Raw genomic sequence first — 14,696 nt, forward strand, 5'->3', positions numbered from 1 at the left:
GTCTTCAATATTAGCCCTTCTTTAATACAACATTTTTTTTACAAACTACTATGGTACTGCTGTAGTAACTACTGCACTATTATTCATTTGACTCAGTTTGTAAAAGTGTAAAGCCACAACAAAAATTTTTTAAAATAAATAATTAGAGTCCCATGCAACCATTAACCAAAAACATCTTAGCATTATGCCATAGAACTTGGGCATAATTGTGCATAGTTACTGTATTGTTAGCTGACAATTGGTTATTGAATTTATTCATTGCAGGTTTTGATAAAACATATTGACATGGTTTCAAACACTTTAATATGTCCACAGGTTTTGAACTTTAATCATATCTTTGTTTACATTGTATAGTGTTTTCAAATGGAGTGCACCCAAGAACGAGATATAAGGTAACACTCTAATATTAGAAAACTCTTGATGATGTCTATGTGCTTATTTTGATATTTTATATATTTGTCATTTCCTAATGTTAGTTGCTAGATCTGTGGTTTTTAAAACTACAGGAATGTTATCTTTATACCTTATAAAAATTTAAATGTTTTAAATAAAAAGATTGTATTATTTGTGGTGAGTGATATTTGGATTGTTGTTTTTGAATCGATTTTTTTTTTTCATTTCGATATATGTTGTTGATGGGTTAAGTGCTATATTTTTTGTGTTTTAGATTTTCTGTTGCCGTGTGGTCTGGAGTTCGGCAACATAGGCATGCAAGATTGTTTAGGCGATTTAAGTTACAACAACATAGATTAAGAAATGCATTTGGCCTGATATTATGTCCTGTTAGAAATGCTTTATACATGATAATATGTCCTCCTGTTATCAATATGTACAAAAGATAAACCAATTGAATTTATGGTGCTCATTGTTATAGTTTTTGACATACAAGGTTAGATAGTTCTCTGTCTGGAATACTGTACCTTTTAGGACCTTTAAACTCTTGGTGTACAACTTATAAGTCCACAAATTTTTGTAGTTGCTGAATCGTAAAATAGAAATACATTCTACCTGATATTTTGTCCTATTATAAATGCTTTAACATGATAATATGTCATCCTGTTATCCATATGTAAATATGTACAACCTAATGTAGATTTCTATTCCTCTTTAAGTTTCAGTTTCTTCTACCACTTGCCATGATTTGTTGTGTGTGCTGTATTTATTCTGGGATGAACTACCCCAATGTTATTCACTTTACAAAGTAATTGATCCTAATATATTTTATATACTATTTACAAATACAGGAATAAGAAAATCAACATTGCTCTTTGGGGAGGAAAAATGACAGACTTTCAAGGTCAATACGCAGAAAAGAAGATAAGTACATCTATTGTTATTGTTTCTTCAACAACTGTCAAGACATATATGGGTATACATTCTCAAAAATCTTCAAAATATTATTTTAATAGTATAAGAAATAACAAACTATAATCTAAATTACCTAATACCATCTTTTTGTAGGTGAATATTCGCTATCAACAACCAGTTCTACAAAAATATACATCAACCTTGACATAGCAGAAACTGAACAACTTATGTGAGTTACATAATTTTTCTTAATCTTAAATAGTATTAAAAAAAGTTCAGTTCAAGAATATGAATTTTGATTATGTCATTAAACATATGTTTCAATTTAACAGATCAAGAGATGAGCAACAAGAGGTTCATACAATAGAGAATCAGCGACCCCCCCAACTTCCACTGGCAGAACAGATGTCTTTAAATAGGAAAACTCTAAAAGAGCTAACAACAATATCCATGGCAGATGTTCAGAATAGTCCTCTAATAGTCACCACATTTGCAACAATACAAACGATATATAATAAGTACGGCTGGTACTATTTGTCATGCGAAAACTAAGAGGAAAATGGTACCACGTGAAAAGGATTATCATTGTGAGAACTGTGATCGAAGCTCTATTTTCCCAACAGTAAGGTACAAACTTTGAATGGATTATTATATAATTATTGATTGTCAATTTACTTAATGATGAAAAAATGTTAAAATAATTACAGCTTCAAGGTTGAAGTGGAAGTTGTTGACTCAACTGGGACTGCTGGGTTCACCATGTTCGAAAGAGAGGTAGAGAAGCTGCTACACGTATCAGCAACTGGACTGTTGTCGCAAAACAATGGTGATATGAAAGAGGTTCCTCAACGCCTCAATGATTTATGCGGACAGAAGTTGATTTTTCAAATCAGAATATCTGATAAACAATTTAAGAATGGTTGGGAAAGATTCACTGTCACCAAGATATTCAACCCTGACAATGAACCGGATCAACAGAAAGGGAAAGAGGTGAGTAAAATGACAGCTTTTTAATAAGACTCATTTACAGCAAATATTATTTTCTCCTCAATTACTATTTATATAATGGATTATTTTCTAAAGTATTCAACAAACAATTAAATCTTTGTAGATTAATCGTGGAAGTGATTACAAGCGTCTAAAAAGAATGCAAGACTTGCCAGGACCAAGTTCACAGGTATTCTTATAAATAATCAAATAAAAAAAATATATATTTAAAAAAAATTAACAAATATATCTGATTTTGATGTGTAGGACAAAGAAAAAAACAAAGCATCCGATTCTACTCAACCAAACGATGATGACAGTGGAGAGAAACCAACCGGGGAAAACAACGCATATTGAAGAAAAATAGCAAAAATTAGTAACTCTCATTGCCTTTTAAGGACCAGCAAAGGAATTCATCCCCTTGGATTGTTATGTTCAACCATGTTTTTAGTTTTAGTTAGATTTAAGAGTAATGAACTATTTCAAATTTGGTGTGTTAGAATTTAATTTAATCCTGAAAATAGAAATCAGTTAGTTATCAAGTTTAATTTAATGCGATCACGTTCTTTTGGTTTCATTGTGTGCTTCAAAATGTTATTGAGAATGTTTCAAGAAAGTTTTTGGTCTTTTTTTTAATATATGATGGATGTCTAAACTTTTACAAAGATCCTTGATGAATATATCTTCTATGAAATTTGATTCATGGCCTGCAATCATCCCATTGCAAGATACCATGTCTATACTTCTTAATTTCCTCATGAATCACTGTTCTTCATATCCTCGAGGATGTTGGAATTCGTAGAAAACAAAAAAAAAATGCAGGTGCGGTAGGATTAAACAAATATGACAAAGGTCCCTTTTTAATGTGCTTCAAGTAATTGAGATGGCAAAACAATTTCTAAAGCCTGCTACAGATTTTAAGAGCACTGCATCAGTATACAACAAATCATGACCCATTCCTCGAACACTTGAAAAATTTTCATACGAAATACATTTTTTGCAAAAATGATGCCAGGCAAAGGGAAAAAATCTAAACACAAATTCTAATTGTTTCTAAAACTTTATGAAAAACAAAGATAGTGAAACATTGTATTGGACAAAAAACACTAAACAATAACAACCTAAAAAAAGGAATGAAAAGAATAATTCAAATAAAAAAAATATGACATCTAATGACTAATTATTAAAAATCAAAACCTTATCAATACCATATTATACATGAGGTTTAATAATTATCATCAAATAACACTAAAGAGGACACACAATAAATGATATTTAATATTTACCCACAAAATTTGAAATACAAAGAATGTACGTTACTAAAAAAAATCATGCATGTAATCAACTTTTGAACACAATATTAAAGAACATTCATTATATTCAATCAATACAAATAATATTAGATTAGTCAACAACAAAAAAATAAAATAACAAATCAAAAGAAGGAAAAAAAAAACACCGGGAAAAAATTGGCTGCAAATTCAATAACAAAAACGGTCAAAATAAATAAAATATATGAATCTTTAATTATAAAATAATTATGTGATATGTAAAATTATATTCATATAAATAAATAATTATTACTACATATCTAACATCATATATAAGAGATGAAAGTAAATGTGAATATTAAGAAAAACTTTAACAAAAAGTATGAGCACAAAACAACAAAACGAAGAAAACATTGGTATTCACTCACTGCCCGAAGACCTAATCATAAATATTATGATTAGTGCAGCTAGACATGGCTACCAAACGTTCTTCGCATTGAAATATAGGTAAGTTGTCAAATATTATTACTGCAATAAAATCAAAAAATCATGTCATATGACAAACACTTAATTTTTTCTCAAAAAATGGACTAATCTAAATTATGTTTTCTCTCTGTTTACAATAGTTGCCGACAATTCTACAGTCTATCAAAGAAATGGAGAATAATGGCAGAGGTTGGAGTGTGGACATGTACAAAGACCATGCCAAATCAAGATGTCAAAACTCGCAATATGCTTCAATCACTGTGCAATTCCGGGAACATAGAAGCAACAATTCTACTTGGCACATATTATTTCTTCAACAAAACATTCAGCAACCGTGGCATCAGATTGCTCGATAATGCAGCTATGAGTGATGACCCAAGAGCTTTATATATATATAGTATTGCACTCATAACAAGAAAGGAAGAAAGAGGATACCACATACTCAGAATAGTGGTTACAAAGCATCTACAAGAACGAATTAAGTTGATCAAATTAAGACAGGATTTCAGAGATATGGTATTGCAAGGAAATGAAAAAAAAATAACGATCACAAACGAGTGTATGATATCAGTAGCCATGCATTGGGATGGAGATTCGACAAATATTCAAGGAGAAAAAGAACTCAAATTTAATTGTGTCGATTGTGTAATTGACATAGAATCTTTCAAACTGTATACATGTCTGATTTAGAAAAGAAAAACATTACATTTCTGTATTTTACTATTTGCAAATTATTTTTTAAAAAAACATAATCCATTAAAAAAAGAAATAATATATTAGGGAAACAAAATGTTATTCACAATTAAATAATAAACAAAGAAAATTAATACTTCAAAAAATGTGTAAAAATATAAACCTACAAACTTCAAAATAAAAGACACCGCAAAAAAAATGTTAAATAAAAATTAGAATACTTTTACAAAAAATAATATCAACCCGTAATAGTTTTATCATATAAACATAATTAATTCAAAATAATTAACTATTTAACTCATGATAATTAATAGAATATTTGATATATAAAAAAGGCATAACAATATTAAAATATATATATATCTCTAATATAAAAATATTAAAAACAGATTTGATATAACTTTTGTATATCTATGATTTTGGTACTACACCTACCACATGATTCCACGCGTTAAAAAATTTAGATTTCATAGATCATATGTAAAAACATTTGACAAATAATTGCATATAAATAACAGTCAGTGAATAAAAAAAATTGTTCAAAAAAAAACCGGTAACGGACAATCAAATCAAAACAATTATATTGATTACAATTTAGACTCTACATCTACACAGGCAATTAATACTAATTTTTTTAAAAAAATAACACATTTAATAAGAAAATAAACATGGCTATTAAATACATTAAAAAAAACCAATAAGAGTTTAAATGAAACACATTCACATACAAGTATAAATAACACACAAAAACATATAACATTATAAAGAAGATCAAAACAATTCTACAAGAAGGCAAGGGGAAAATGAACTACTTCAACAAAATCATTGAAGATCTGACATTGCAAATCATGGAAATAGCGGTCAAACAACAACCAAATGATTACGGATCAATAAGGCAAAGGTACAAGTATTATACATTTTTTTTATTGTTTTTATACATTTCTTATAAAAAATAGCAAATCCAAAATAAATAACAACAATAATATGAATTATTTTTGGCGTCAACAGTTGTGCAGATTTTTTGCGATTGTCAAAAGACAAAAAAAATTACACAACACATCGACGTGTGGAAGATGAGAAAAAAAGTATTGCTATTAACAAATGAAGGGTTGCGTTTTCTTATGGATCTTCAACAAGAAGGAAACATAGACGCAAAACTTCTAATAGGAACGAGATTGTTCTTCCGTATAAATGCAAGAAATTCGGGGATGGCTTATATTATGGAATCTGCTTCAACTTATCAACCAAGATCGCTATATGTTTTGGCAATAGCACAAATTATGGAAGAAAACAAAAATGGATATGAGATCATCTATGCTTAGAGAAAAATAAAAAGGAAACAAGACATTACAAGAGTGTAGAAGAGCATTAACAGAAATGCTGACAAAAACAGATCGCAAGAAAATCCCGGTTGATCTACTATGCACTGCACAAGGAAGCCGGCATTGGAATGGTTCAAAAAAATATATTAGAGGAAATATAGAGCAAAAAATAAAATGTATAAGGTGTAATATAGAATTAGAGATGTATAAACTAAACTTGATCAATAATTAAATCTAAAAAAAGAACAATTTCAATATAAAAAAAACCGCGAATCGCGCGGGGTTCCGACTAGTATATATATATAACTGAGGATCCACAAGGCTTCTCCTCAATTCTTGATGCCACGTGGACGCCTCCATAAAAAAGCTTACACATTCTAATTAAACTTGATAAAAAGGAATTATTGACAACTCGAGTGATGAGAATTAATTTTAAAAAACAAAATGTAACGGACAAAAGAAAAAATTAAAATATATTAAAAAACTTTAAGACTCATAATGGGGATTTAATGTTTCATGAAAGTGGTTTGATGTTGTTTCAGTTTTACTAAGGTCATGTATTGTTAATTATGAGAGTCTTTTGATATTACTCAATTAATGAAATTTCTTTGTAGTATTTAGTTTGAAAACATTTTGTATGTTTTTGGCATTAATTATCATCATTTTGTGGGAATTTTTGTGTGTTTTTATCATTATTTTTGTGTGTTTTTATCATTTTATGTGTTTTTGATGTATTTTGTATGTTTTTGTAGTATTTAATTGATGTATTGTGTATGTTTAGAGTTTGGTCAGGTTTAGTAGTCTGTTTGGATTGCAACATACACAACATGAGAGGTTTTTCTCACGCTATATCAGTATATTATTCTAATGTGTAAGTAAATTCAGCCCATTTGGTATTGGAACATGTAAGTGGTGATAGGAAAACATAGTAGAATTCAATGAGTTGTTAAAGGTCAAAATGATTATAAATATAAATCTACCAGTTATACATAACATTTCAAAAATATAAATTCAAAAATCTTATTCTAAAAATATTAAGAATCTTATTCTAAAAGTATAATTTCAAAAATATTACTTATGCTACATTGTACTTCTCGATATTGAATGTCACTTTGTAGAGAATGTTGTACTAACCATACAATATTGTCTCATAAACATGTTTTGGTGACCTATAACACTTTGTAGATACTAACGACGCAAATAAGAATTGATAAACTCTTAACATACTTATTTCTTATGAATCAAATTTCTTACACCCTATTAGAAATTTTTTTTCTTAGCAAACTAAAAAAAAGGTATTGTACATATTTTATCTTCATCTCTATTTTTTACAATTAAAACCCTACTCTACTGCTCTTCATGTTAACAAAGTACTGAAAAATTCTCACACATCTCTATTTTCCAATCAAAATATGTACCGCGCGAAGCGCGGGCATGCAACTAGTATATATATAAAATCTTGTCATAATCCGTCTACTGTCAAAGTCTAAACTTATAGTTCGATTCCTTTTTTATTAATGTGTTCGAAATCAAGCTTCACGTACAGTCAAGAACTTGATCAAGAACCCCAAAAGGCAATGAAAAATAATGGGAAAAAAACTAGGAATTTCATCTTCATCACCGACTTCGGCAAAACAATTTTTCGCAGGACAAAAAATAGATTCTTTGAAATAATATGAACTTCGGAGAAATTGAGGAGGAAATAGACCAAAAGGACCTGAGAGGGAATGGCAGAGAGATCCCTTCATCCCTGACTTGACGATCGAGATTGTCAAATTCAAGTAAGGTGCCAATAGAATTCTATTGCTCAAGAAAAGAACTTCGTGACTTCGCAATCTCCATATGTTTTCCCGAAGAACTCTAAACCTCGCCCAATCAGTTTGCGCGAGGAAATCACTCGTGGAGAAGAAGTTTGCTTTGCATCACTTGGTCAATCTTGTTGATGAGAAAGTAGGATTGGGAAAGAAAATGAAGGGGGATGAAGGCAAAGGAATCTGAGTTATCGGAGGAGTTTATTGAGAAGGAGTTTTATGTTACTAGAAAATGTTGGAATTGAAGGAATTAGGTCAAAAGGTAGAAGATGAATTTGGGGAAGAAGGTGAGATGGAGTTTTCAATTTTTTTAAGAAAAATTAATATCTATTACAAAATTCCACATAATCACATTTTTTTAAAAAAATGATTTATTTTATTTTTTAAATGTCACATGAACTAGTTGATTGCCCGAAATCCTCAAAATCTGATCGAGTGGCTAAAGTGTATCAAAAAAATCTTTGAGTAACCAACTTGAAACGTTTGATCTTTGGGTGACTAAAGTGAAACTTTGAGTATCTTTTAGTGATCAAAAGTTGACTTAACCCTTCGAAGATAAGAGCAAATGCAATATAACATTTTTGTTGGGTGAACAAAAATATCATCTTTATTATATGAAAAGTAAGTCAAAAAAGTATCTCCATACAATCACATCAACAAAGACACATCTTCCAATACAATCATATCAGTAAAACACAAATTCATATACATTATCCCCTTCCTATCCAAACATAAAGGGCAACAACATTCCACATACCCAGTTGAGATGTGATATGATTGCACATGATGTAATAGATCGTTGTATCGAGTAGTTGGATCATAGTCTCTTACCATAAAAATGGTTGCATGGGCAGTAGCACCAACTATGAGAAACCCACCGATCCACATGTGATGTGTGCACGAGGACAACGGTGTACCATAGTCAATAGCTAGATATGGGTAAGGGGGTATGGAATATGGTGAGCTACAACAATGGTTAAAGAGCCTAACATAGCTAGGTTAAGAGATAATTAAGCATGTCATGACGTTGTTAGGATTTGTTGTACCCAACAAAACTACATCAAAATACAAAATCTCAATACAACCACATCAGTAAAACACATCTCCCAAAATAGTTACATCAACAAAACACGTATTTCAATATAACCACATCAACAAAACGTAAAATCTAATACATTTTTGTTGACCCAGTAAAATTTTACTATTTTGGTTGCTCTAACCAATTTTAGTTGTCAAACTAACAAATTATTTTTTTATTTTTGTGCAAAAGAGGTCAAAAACCGAAAAAAATTTGCTACTAGAAAGATGAAAACTATATGCACTCCAAAATTTGCTAAATACACCCTAATCTAAATAAACCACACTTAAAAACATAACATTCTCAAATACACCCATTTTCAAAAAAATTCCATTTGCACCCCCACATCTTTCTCAAACCCTCCACCATCAAAACCACCACCAGCCACATCGCACTTCTCTCTCAAGCTTCACCTTCTCAAGCTTCCACTTCTCCCAAGCTTCAACTTCTCGTTTTTGATTGGTACAAATCAAGAACTTAGACTTAGTTCAAGCTCTAATTTTTTTGACATCTGAAGCGATTGGGTATGAGGACCAAAGCAATTTTAGCTCTGAAGAGTTGTCTTCTTCTCCTTAGATTTGTTGGCTCGATTGTGTCGTCGTCTACTTGGCTTCCTCCGGATCTAGCAAAGATGAAGACTTCCTCGTCTCTTTTCTCTTCAAGAGAGTCACCTCCGTTGTCTCCTTTGAAGAAGTGGTTGTCTCCGTCAAATAAGTGCTCATCGTTGTCCATCTCCTTTCGTCACCGACGCAGACAAAGATGAAACTAGGGTTTGGGTGAGGCTTCGTGGTAGGGAAGAATGAGATGTTTTAAGAGTGTGATTTTTTAAGAGAAATTGGGGTGCGGTTAGTAACTGTGGGGTGCATATAGCACTCATCTACCATAAAGGTAGAAAAACACATACTAAGGGTTTTTTGAAACCGAACCGACCATCCAACCGAAAAAAATTTCGATCCAAGGTTCAAATGTTCAACCGAATTCAACATAATTAATTATTAAGTATATTTTTTATTTAATATAAATAAAAATTAAAAAAATTCATACTCTATAATATCCATAATAATATAAATACTTGAATAAATATACTAATTCAAGTTTCACTATTGGTGTTAGAGGGAAGTCGTATATGGGATAAAGTGTAGTTATAATAGAATAATAAATTCACTACCCACAAGGTATTAAAAATATCTTAATAGAATGATATGTATTTAATAACTAATTTTAATAAATTCAATATGTTTATTCATTTTTCTTTATGCACATTTAATAAATTAATTTTTTAACTGTTACAACTAATTTTTCTTTATGGATTTGAAAATTTATTTTCGATGATTGTTTTTAGTAATTTATTCTGTAAAATCAAAAACAAGTTTATGTCTTGAAAAATTAGAAAATGAAAGCTGATCCAAGCGGTTTTGGGTCATTTCTCTAAACCGAGTTAAGAAATCACGCGAAATAGCTTCATGAAACGTTGACATATTTGTAAATAAGACAATTTCAAATTCATGAAATACTCCTTCTTTGTGTCGCGAGCCACCAACCTGGGGCATCTACTCAATTCCTCTGGTGCGATACCATATATGCGATTACTCTTGTGCTAGCTTGAATCTGGACTATAGCTCATCGAGACTCATTAGCATATCTGCAATCGAATGTATACAATCTTACTTTATTCGGTTTTGGGGTCTTGTTCGAAATGTTGTTTTAGGTAATCAATCCAAATCTAGTAATTTTCTTGGGTTTAGGGTTTCAGTAGTTGCAATAATCCCCAAATTGTGAATAAATCTCTCTTCATTTGGCTTCTATCCACTATGTATGTATCAATTATCTTAAATCTGAACTTTAGTATGGTTTGTAACGTTTGGTTTGTTCCAACCATGGCCATTTATTAAAGGATCAGTGTCAAGAATGGTCATATATTAATTGAAGCATTTTTATTTGACATGATGACTATCATGTTATTAATACAATTACTTGTGTATGTCATAAGGGTGAGAGGAATGATTGTGCTTTGGATTTAGTCTCTGTTTTTCATGAGATAAGAGTTAATATCTATTTTTTTTTTCTTTTTTACCCATTGCCAGTGATGGTCATGTTATCTAATCATAATTACATTTTCATGTTTAAATGTCAATTGAAGATCTTATGCATGTCAAAATGATTACATGTTTTCATTGTTTAAACCAATATTTATGTTACTATACCTTTGGATATGCAACTTGAATAACCTATTACTTGCATTTGATAATTTTTTGGATGAGATTCAACTATTAATATAGTGACTGTTGACGAAGATGTATAGGCAACTTACTTAAAGTTATTGGCTTCCAAATTGTGTACATTGTCATATTTAATTTGACATTAGATAAGTTGTCTATAATCCTAATATTGTTCTCTAATTGCAGGCACATCTGATTGCACAACAATTCAAGAAAAAGGAAAATTCTATATGCAGATAGTTTTTTACTAAGTTCAAATCTACAATAATGTAACTCTTGGATCGTTGTTTATATGTCAAAACCTATGAAATATGTCTTTGATGATTCTTTATAAATGTACCCTTATAGATAGTTTTTTTACTAAAAACAAATTTGATTATAGTATTATTGATAGGTACACATTCTTACGCAAATTTTTTTGCATGCTCACACACAAATGGAGTAAGTTTGAGATCACACAATTTTTGAAACTATTTTACAGTCTTACATGCAAATTTAGTTTGAGACTACACATTTTTATTTCATTTCAATCACATTAATAATTGAGCAATGAAATGTTATCTTGTGGGCCCTGAAATGAATGAGGCCCTGTGACTCAACAATTCAATCACTTTAACAATTAAATTTTTTTATTGAACACTATGCCCCTTCATCATATTCTATAAATCCAACAAATTTACTTATAAAATTTGTTTTAACCTCCAATTCTCTTTTCATTTCATATATGAAATAGTATCATCATTATTATTATATGAAATAGTCCATATATTATCTTTGTGATTGATGTTATTGCATTGAAATTGTGTCATCTTAATAAGCATTTATACAGCTTAATGAGGTTGCCTTTTGTGACTTACGAGTGTTAGAGACTAAACTAATTTTTTTGGGATAATTAGAGATTAGAGAGAGAGAGTCGCGAGTTGATAGGATTGAAATGACCTAAAAAAGTGTAACTGCAACTCATTTTAATGCACCCGAATTTGTATAAAAAATTTCATGAAAGTGTAAATATATTATTTACATAAAAATCTTAGATATAATTTTTTTTAACAAAAAGGTTGCCTAAAAGGTGCACCTATAAACAACAATCAAAGACCTACATTATTATAGGTCTGAACTTAGTAAAAAACTGTCTGCATATAGAATTTTCCCATGAAAAAAAATTGTGAGCATTATAGGACAACAATATGAGTGCTCCATCATGCTTCAATCGTGAGTCCTCTAAACGCTGATGAGGAGAATGAGATAAAGGTCCAATATAGGCAGTCGGGGGTGCACGTCAATATGGACCTTGACTATTAGGATGACCCATTCAAAGATGAAAAATTGGACCATAAGACATGTAGTGTCAAAAGATTTGCACTTCTACCCAACAGTAAATATTAGTTTCTTATAACAAATTCTCTTACGCTTTTTATAATAATATTATTATGTCACATCTTACAAAGTTGGATTTCTCAGCCCTTGATATCTCTTGGAAGAATTACTTAATATGGGTTAGTGATGTTGAGATCCATCTTGAAGCTATGGGTATTAATAATATTATAATGTACAATGATTTTTCTTCGCTACCACTTTCACGAAGATTTAAAATTTGAATACCTCATGGCAAACTATCCTCTATGATTGCGGAATAACTTAAGGGAGATGTTTGAACAATATATAATTATCATCCTTTCAAAAGCTCTTTATGATTAGATGCACCTAAGCCTATAGGATTATAAATCTGTTAGTGAGTATAATTTTGTACTATACAAATTTGTGTCACAACTTGAATAATGTGAAGAAATTATCATTAAAGTTTATATACACACTTTTGCAATCATACTATCAGAAAAATGACAACAATTTGCGAAACAAACCCCAAAAGGTTAATGAAAATATTTGTTTTAGATGTGGTGCTCAAGGACATTGGTGATCTTGATATTTATGATGGAAAAAAATAATGGAAACAAACTTTGTATATTTTGATGATCTTGATATTTATGATGATTTTACACATTTTGATGTTTTAGATTACTTTGAAAATCCAAATTATAAGTCCATTAGGTTAAAGTTATTTATTCAAGTGTGTTGTTTTAAGTAATAAAAGTTTTTTATACATTATGTATATCAAAACAAAAAATATTATCAAGAAATTGATAGCCCGCGTGGTAGGGATCTCAGATTGTGGCTTATAAAGTCCCCGGATCAAATCCCCACAGTGGCAACGATTTTAAGGTTTTATTTTATTATATTACATCAATGAATAATATTAGTCATGTTTTCTTGTTTTAGAATTATGACTCACAATAATGCATTATGTGGTTGTCATTTGAATGATGAAGACATATGTCTGACAGATGCATCATCTAAATGGTCACACGTATGTTATTGTCTACTCATAATGTTGCATTCGCAAGGTTCTGAGCTCAAATTATTCGCTTGCATGCACAATTTCATGATTATCCTATTAAGTCTGTTCGATTGGATAATGCTAGTGAATTTACTTTCTCGAGCATTCAATGATTATTGCATCTCACTAGAAATAGGTGTTGAATATCCCATTGCACACACTCATACTTAAAATGGTTTAGCATAATCACTTATTAAACATCTTCAATTGATTGCTCAACCAATGCTTTTAAATAATAAATTATTTTATGACACTTGGGGACATGCAATACTACATGTTACATCATTAATTCCAATTAGACCATTAATATGAGACCACAATGACAAGTTGGTATTTACATTAGATTTAATTCTCCTTCTATCATTCGATATCTTAAATCATTATTGGGAAAAAAAGATTCTCAACCATATAAGTATGATGATATTATTGGGAACACTCTGACACAATCCTATTATCGTTTCAACAATCCTCCCATATACGAACCTTCAAACCATCATATACTCCTCCACCAAATACCTTCTTAGACAAGGCCTTTTAACTGAAAGTAGGCTTTGCCATACAAAATATGAATGACAACCTCTAATAGTACCAAAATAATCAGAATGACCAAAGTATTTAGCCTTGAACACCCTACCAACTAAAGAGGTAGGTTCAATCACAATCCTCCAAACTTGTTTCGTCAAAAGAGCATCATTAAAAGCTGCAAACTCACGAAAACCCAAACTCCCATGAGAGTTAGGGTGGCATAAGACATCTCATGAGCCCATGAAAGCCAATCAATCTTCCCATATTGAAATTTATTCCCCCACCAGAAATCCTTAATGATTTTATTCAATTTAGTTTTATTAGTTTTTTATTAGTATCATTATTATTACTACTATGAGTGTGTTTTGTAGTGTTTATGAATATTGGTTGTTACTTCCTTAGCAAATAAACATTAGGTAATTGAGTCATAACAAACTATCTTTCAATACTTAAAAATACAATCAACCTACAACAAATTTGAGAACCACGAGTAGCTCAAAGGACACTTATGTGTATGGTATCTCATAGAGGTCTCGAGTTTGAGCATTCCCATCGGCTTCCACTGTATTAAAAAAAAAAAAGACCTGCAACAAATCTTTTA

The 14,696-nt window shown here is 30.4% G+C and overlaps 1 protein-coding gene across 2 annotated transcripts; it reads left to right on the forward strand.

Moving 5' to 3' along the window:
* Nucleotides 1–211: 211 nt before the first annotated feature.
* LOC119984933 (replication protein A 70 kDa DNA-binding subunit D-like) lies at nucleotides 212–2,704 on the forward strand. 2 transcript variants are annotated; one of them, XM_038829053.1, is made up of 6 exons: nucleotides 212–392; nucleotides 1,245–1,537; nucleotides 1,641–1,935; nucleotides 2,016–2,298; nucleotides 2,420–2,485; nucleotides 2,563–2,704. In XM_038829053.1, the coding sequence occupies exons 3-6, from the start codon at nucleotides 1,868–1,870 to the stop codon at nucleotides 2,650–2,652; spliced, it is 507 nt and encodes a 168-aa protein (XP_038684981.1). In that variant the 5' UTR covers nucleotides 212–392; nucleotides 1,245–1,537; nucleotides 1,641–1,867; the 3' UTR covers nucleotides 2,653–2,704. The 2 variants fall into 2 exon arrangements, 1 of the variants encoding a protein (XP_038684981.1); XR_005465018.1 differs by lacking the exons at nucleotides 1,245–1,537; nucleotides 1,641–1,935; nucleotides 2,016–2,298; nucleotides 2,420–2,485; nucleotides 2,563–2,704 and adding an exon at nucleotides 668–729.
* The last annotated feature ends 11,992 nt before the right edge of the window (nucleotides 2,705–14,696 follow it).

This window comes from Tripterygium wilfordii, chromosome 19 (assembly GCF_013401445.1).
Source record: "Tripterygium wilfordii isolate XIE 37 chromosome 19, ASM1340144v1, whole genome shotgun sequence".
Lineage (NCBI taxonomy): Eukaryota > Viridiplantae > Streptophyta > Magnoliopsida > Celastrales > Celastraceae > Tripterygium > Tripterygium wilfordii.

What these genes read in the sequence shown, in the direction of transcription:
- LOC119984933 (XM_038829053.1), top strand. Translation starts at nt 1,868, where the DNA reads ATGGTACCACGTGAAAAGGATTATCATTGTGAGAACTGTGATCGAAGC. An exon ending in ATCAACAGAAAGGGAAAGAG is followed by an intron (nt 2,299 to 2,419) that starts GTGAGTAAAATG and finishes AAATCTTTGTAG; the next exon opens with ATTAATCGTGGAAGTGATTA. An exon ending in TGCCAGGACCAAGTTCACAG is followed by an intron (nt 2,486 to 2,562) that starts GTATTCTTATAA and finishes TTTGATGTGTAG; the next exon opens with GACAAAGAAAAAAACAAAGC.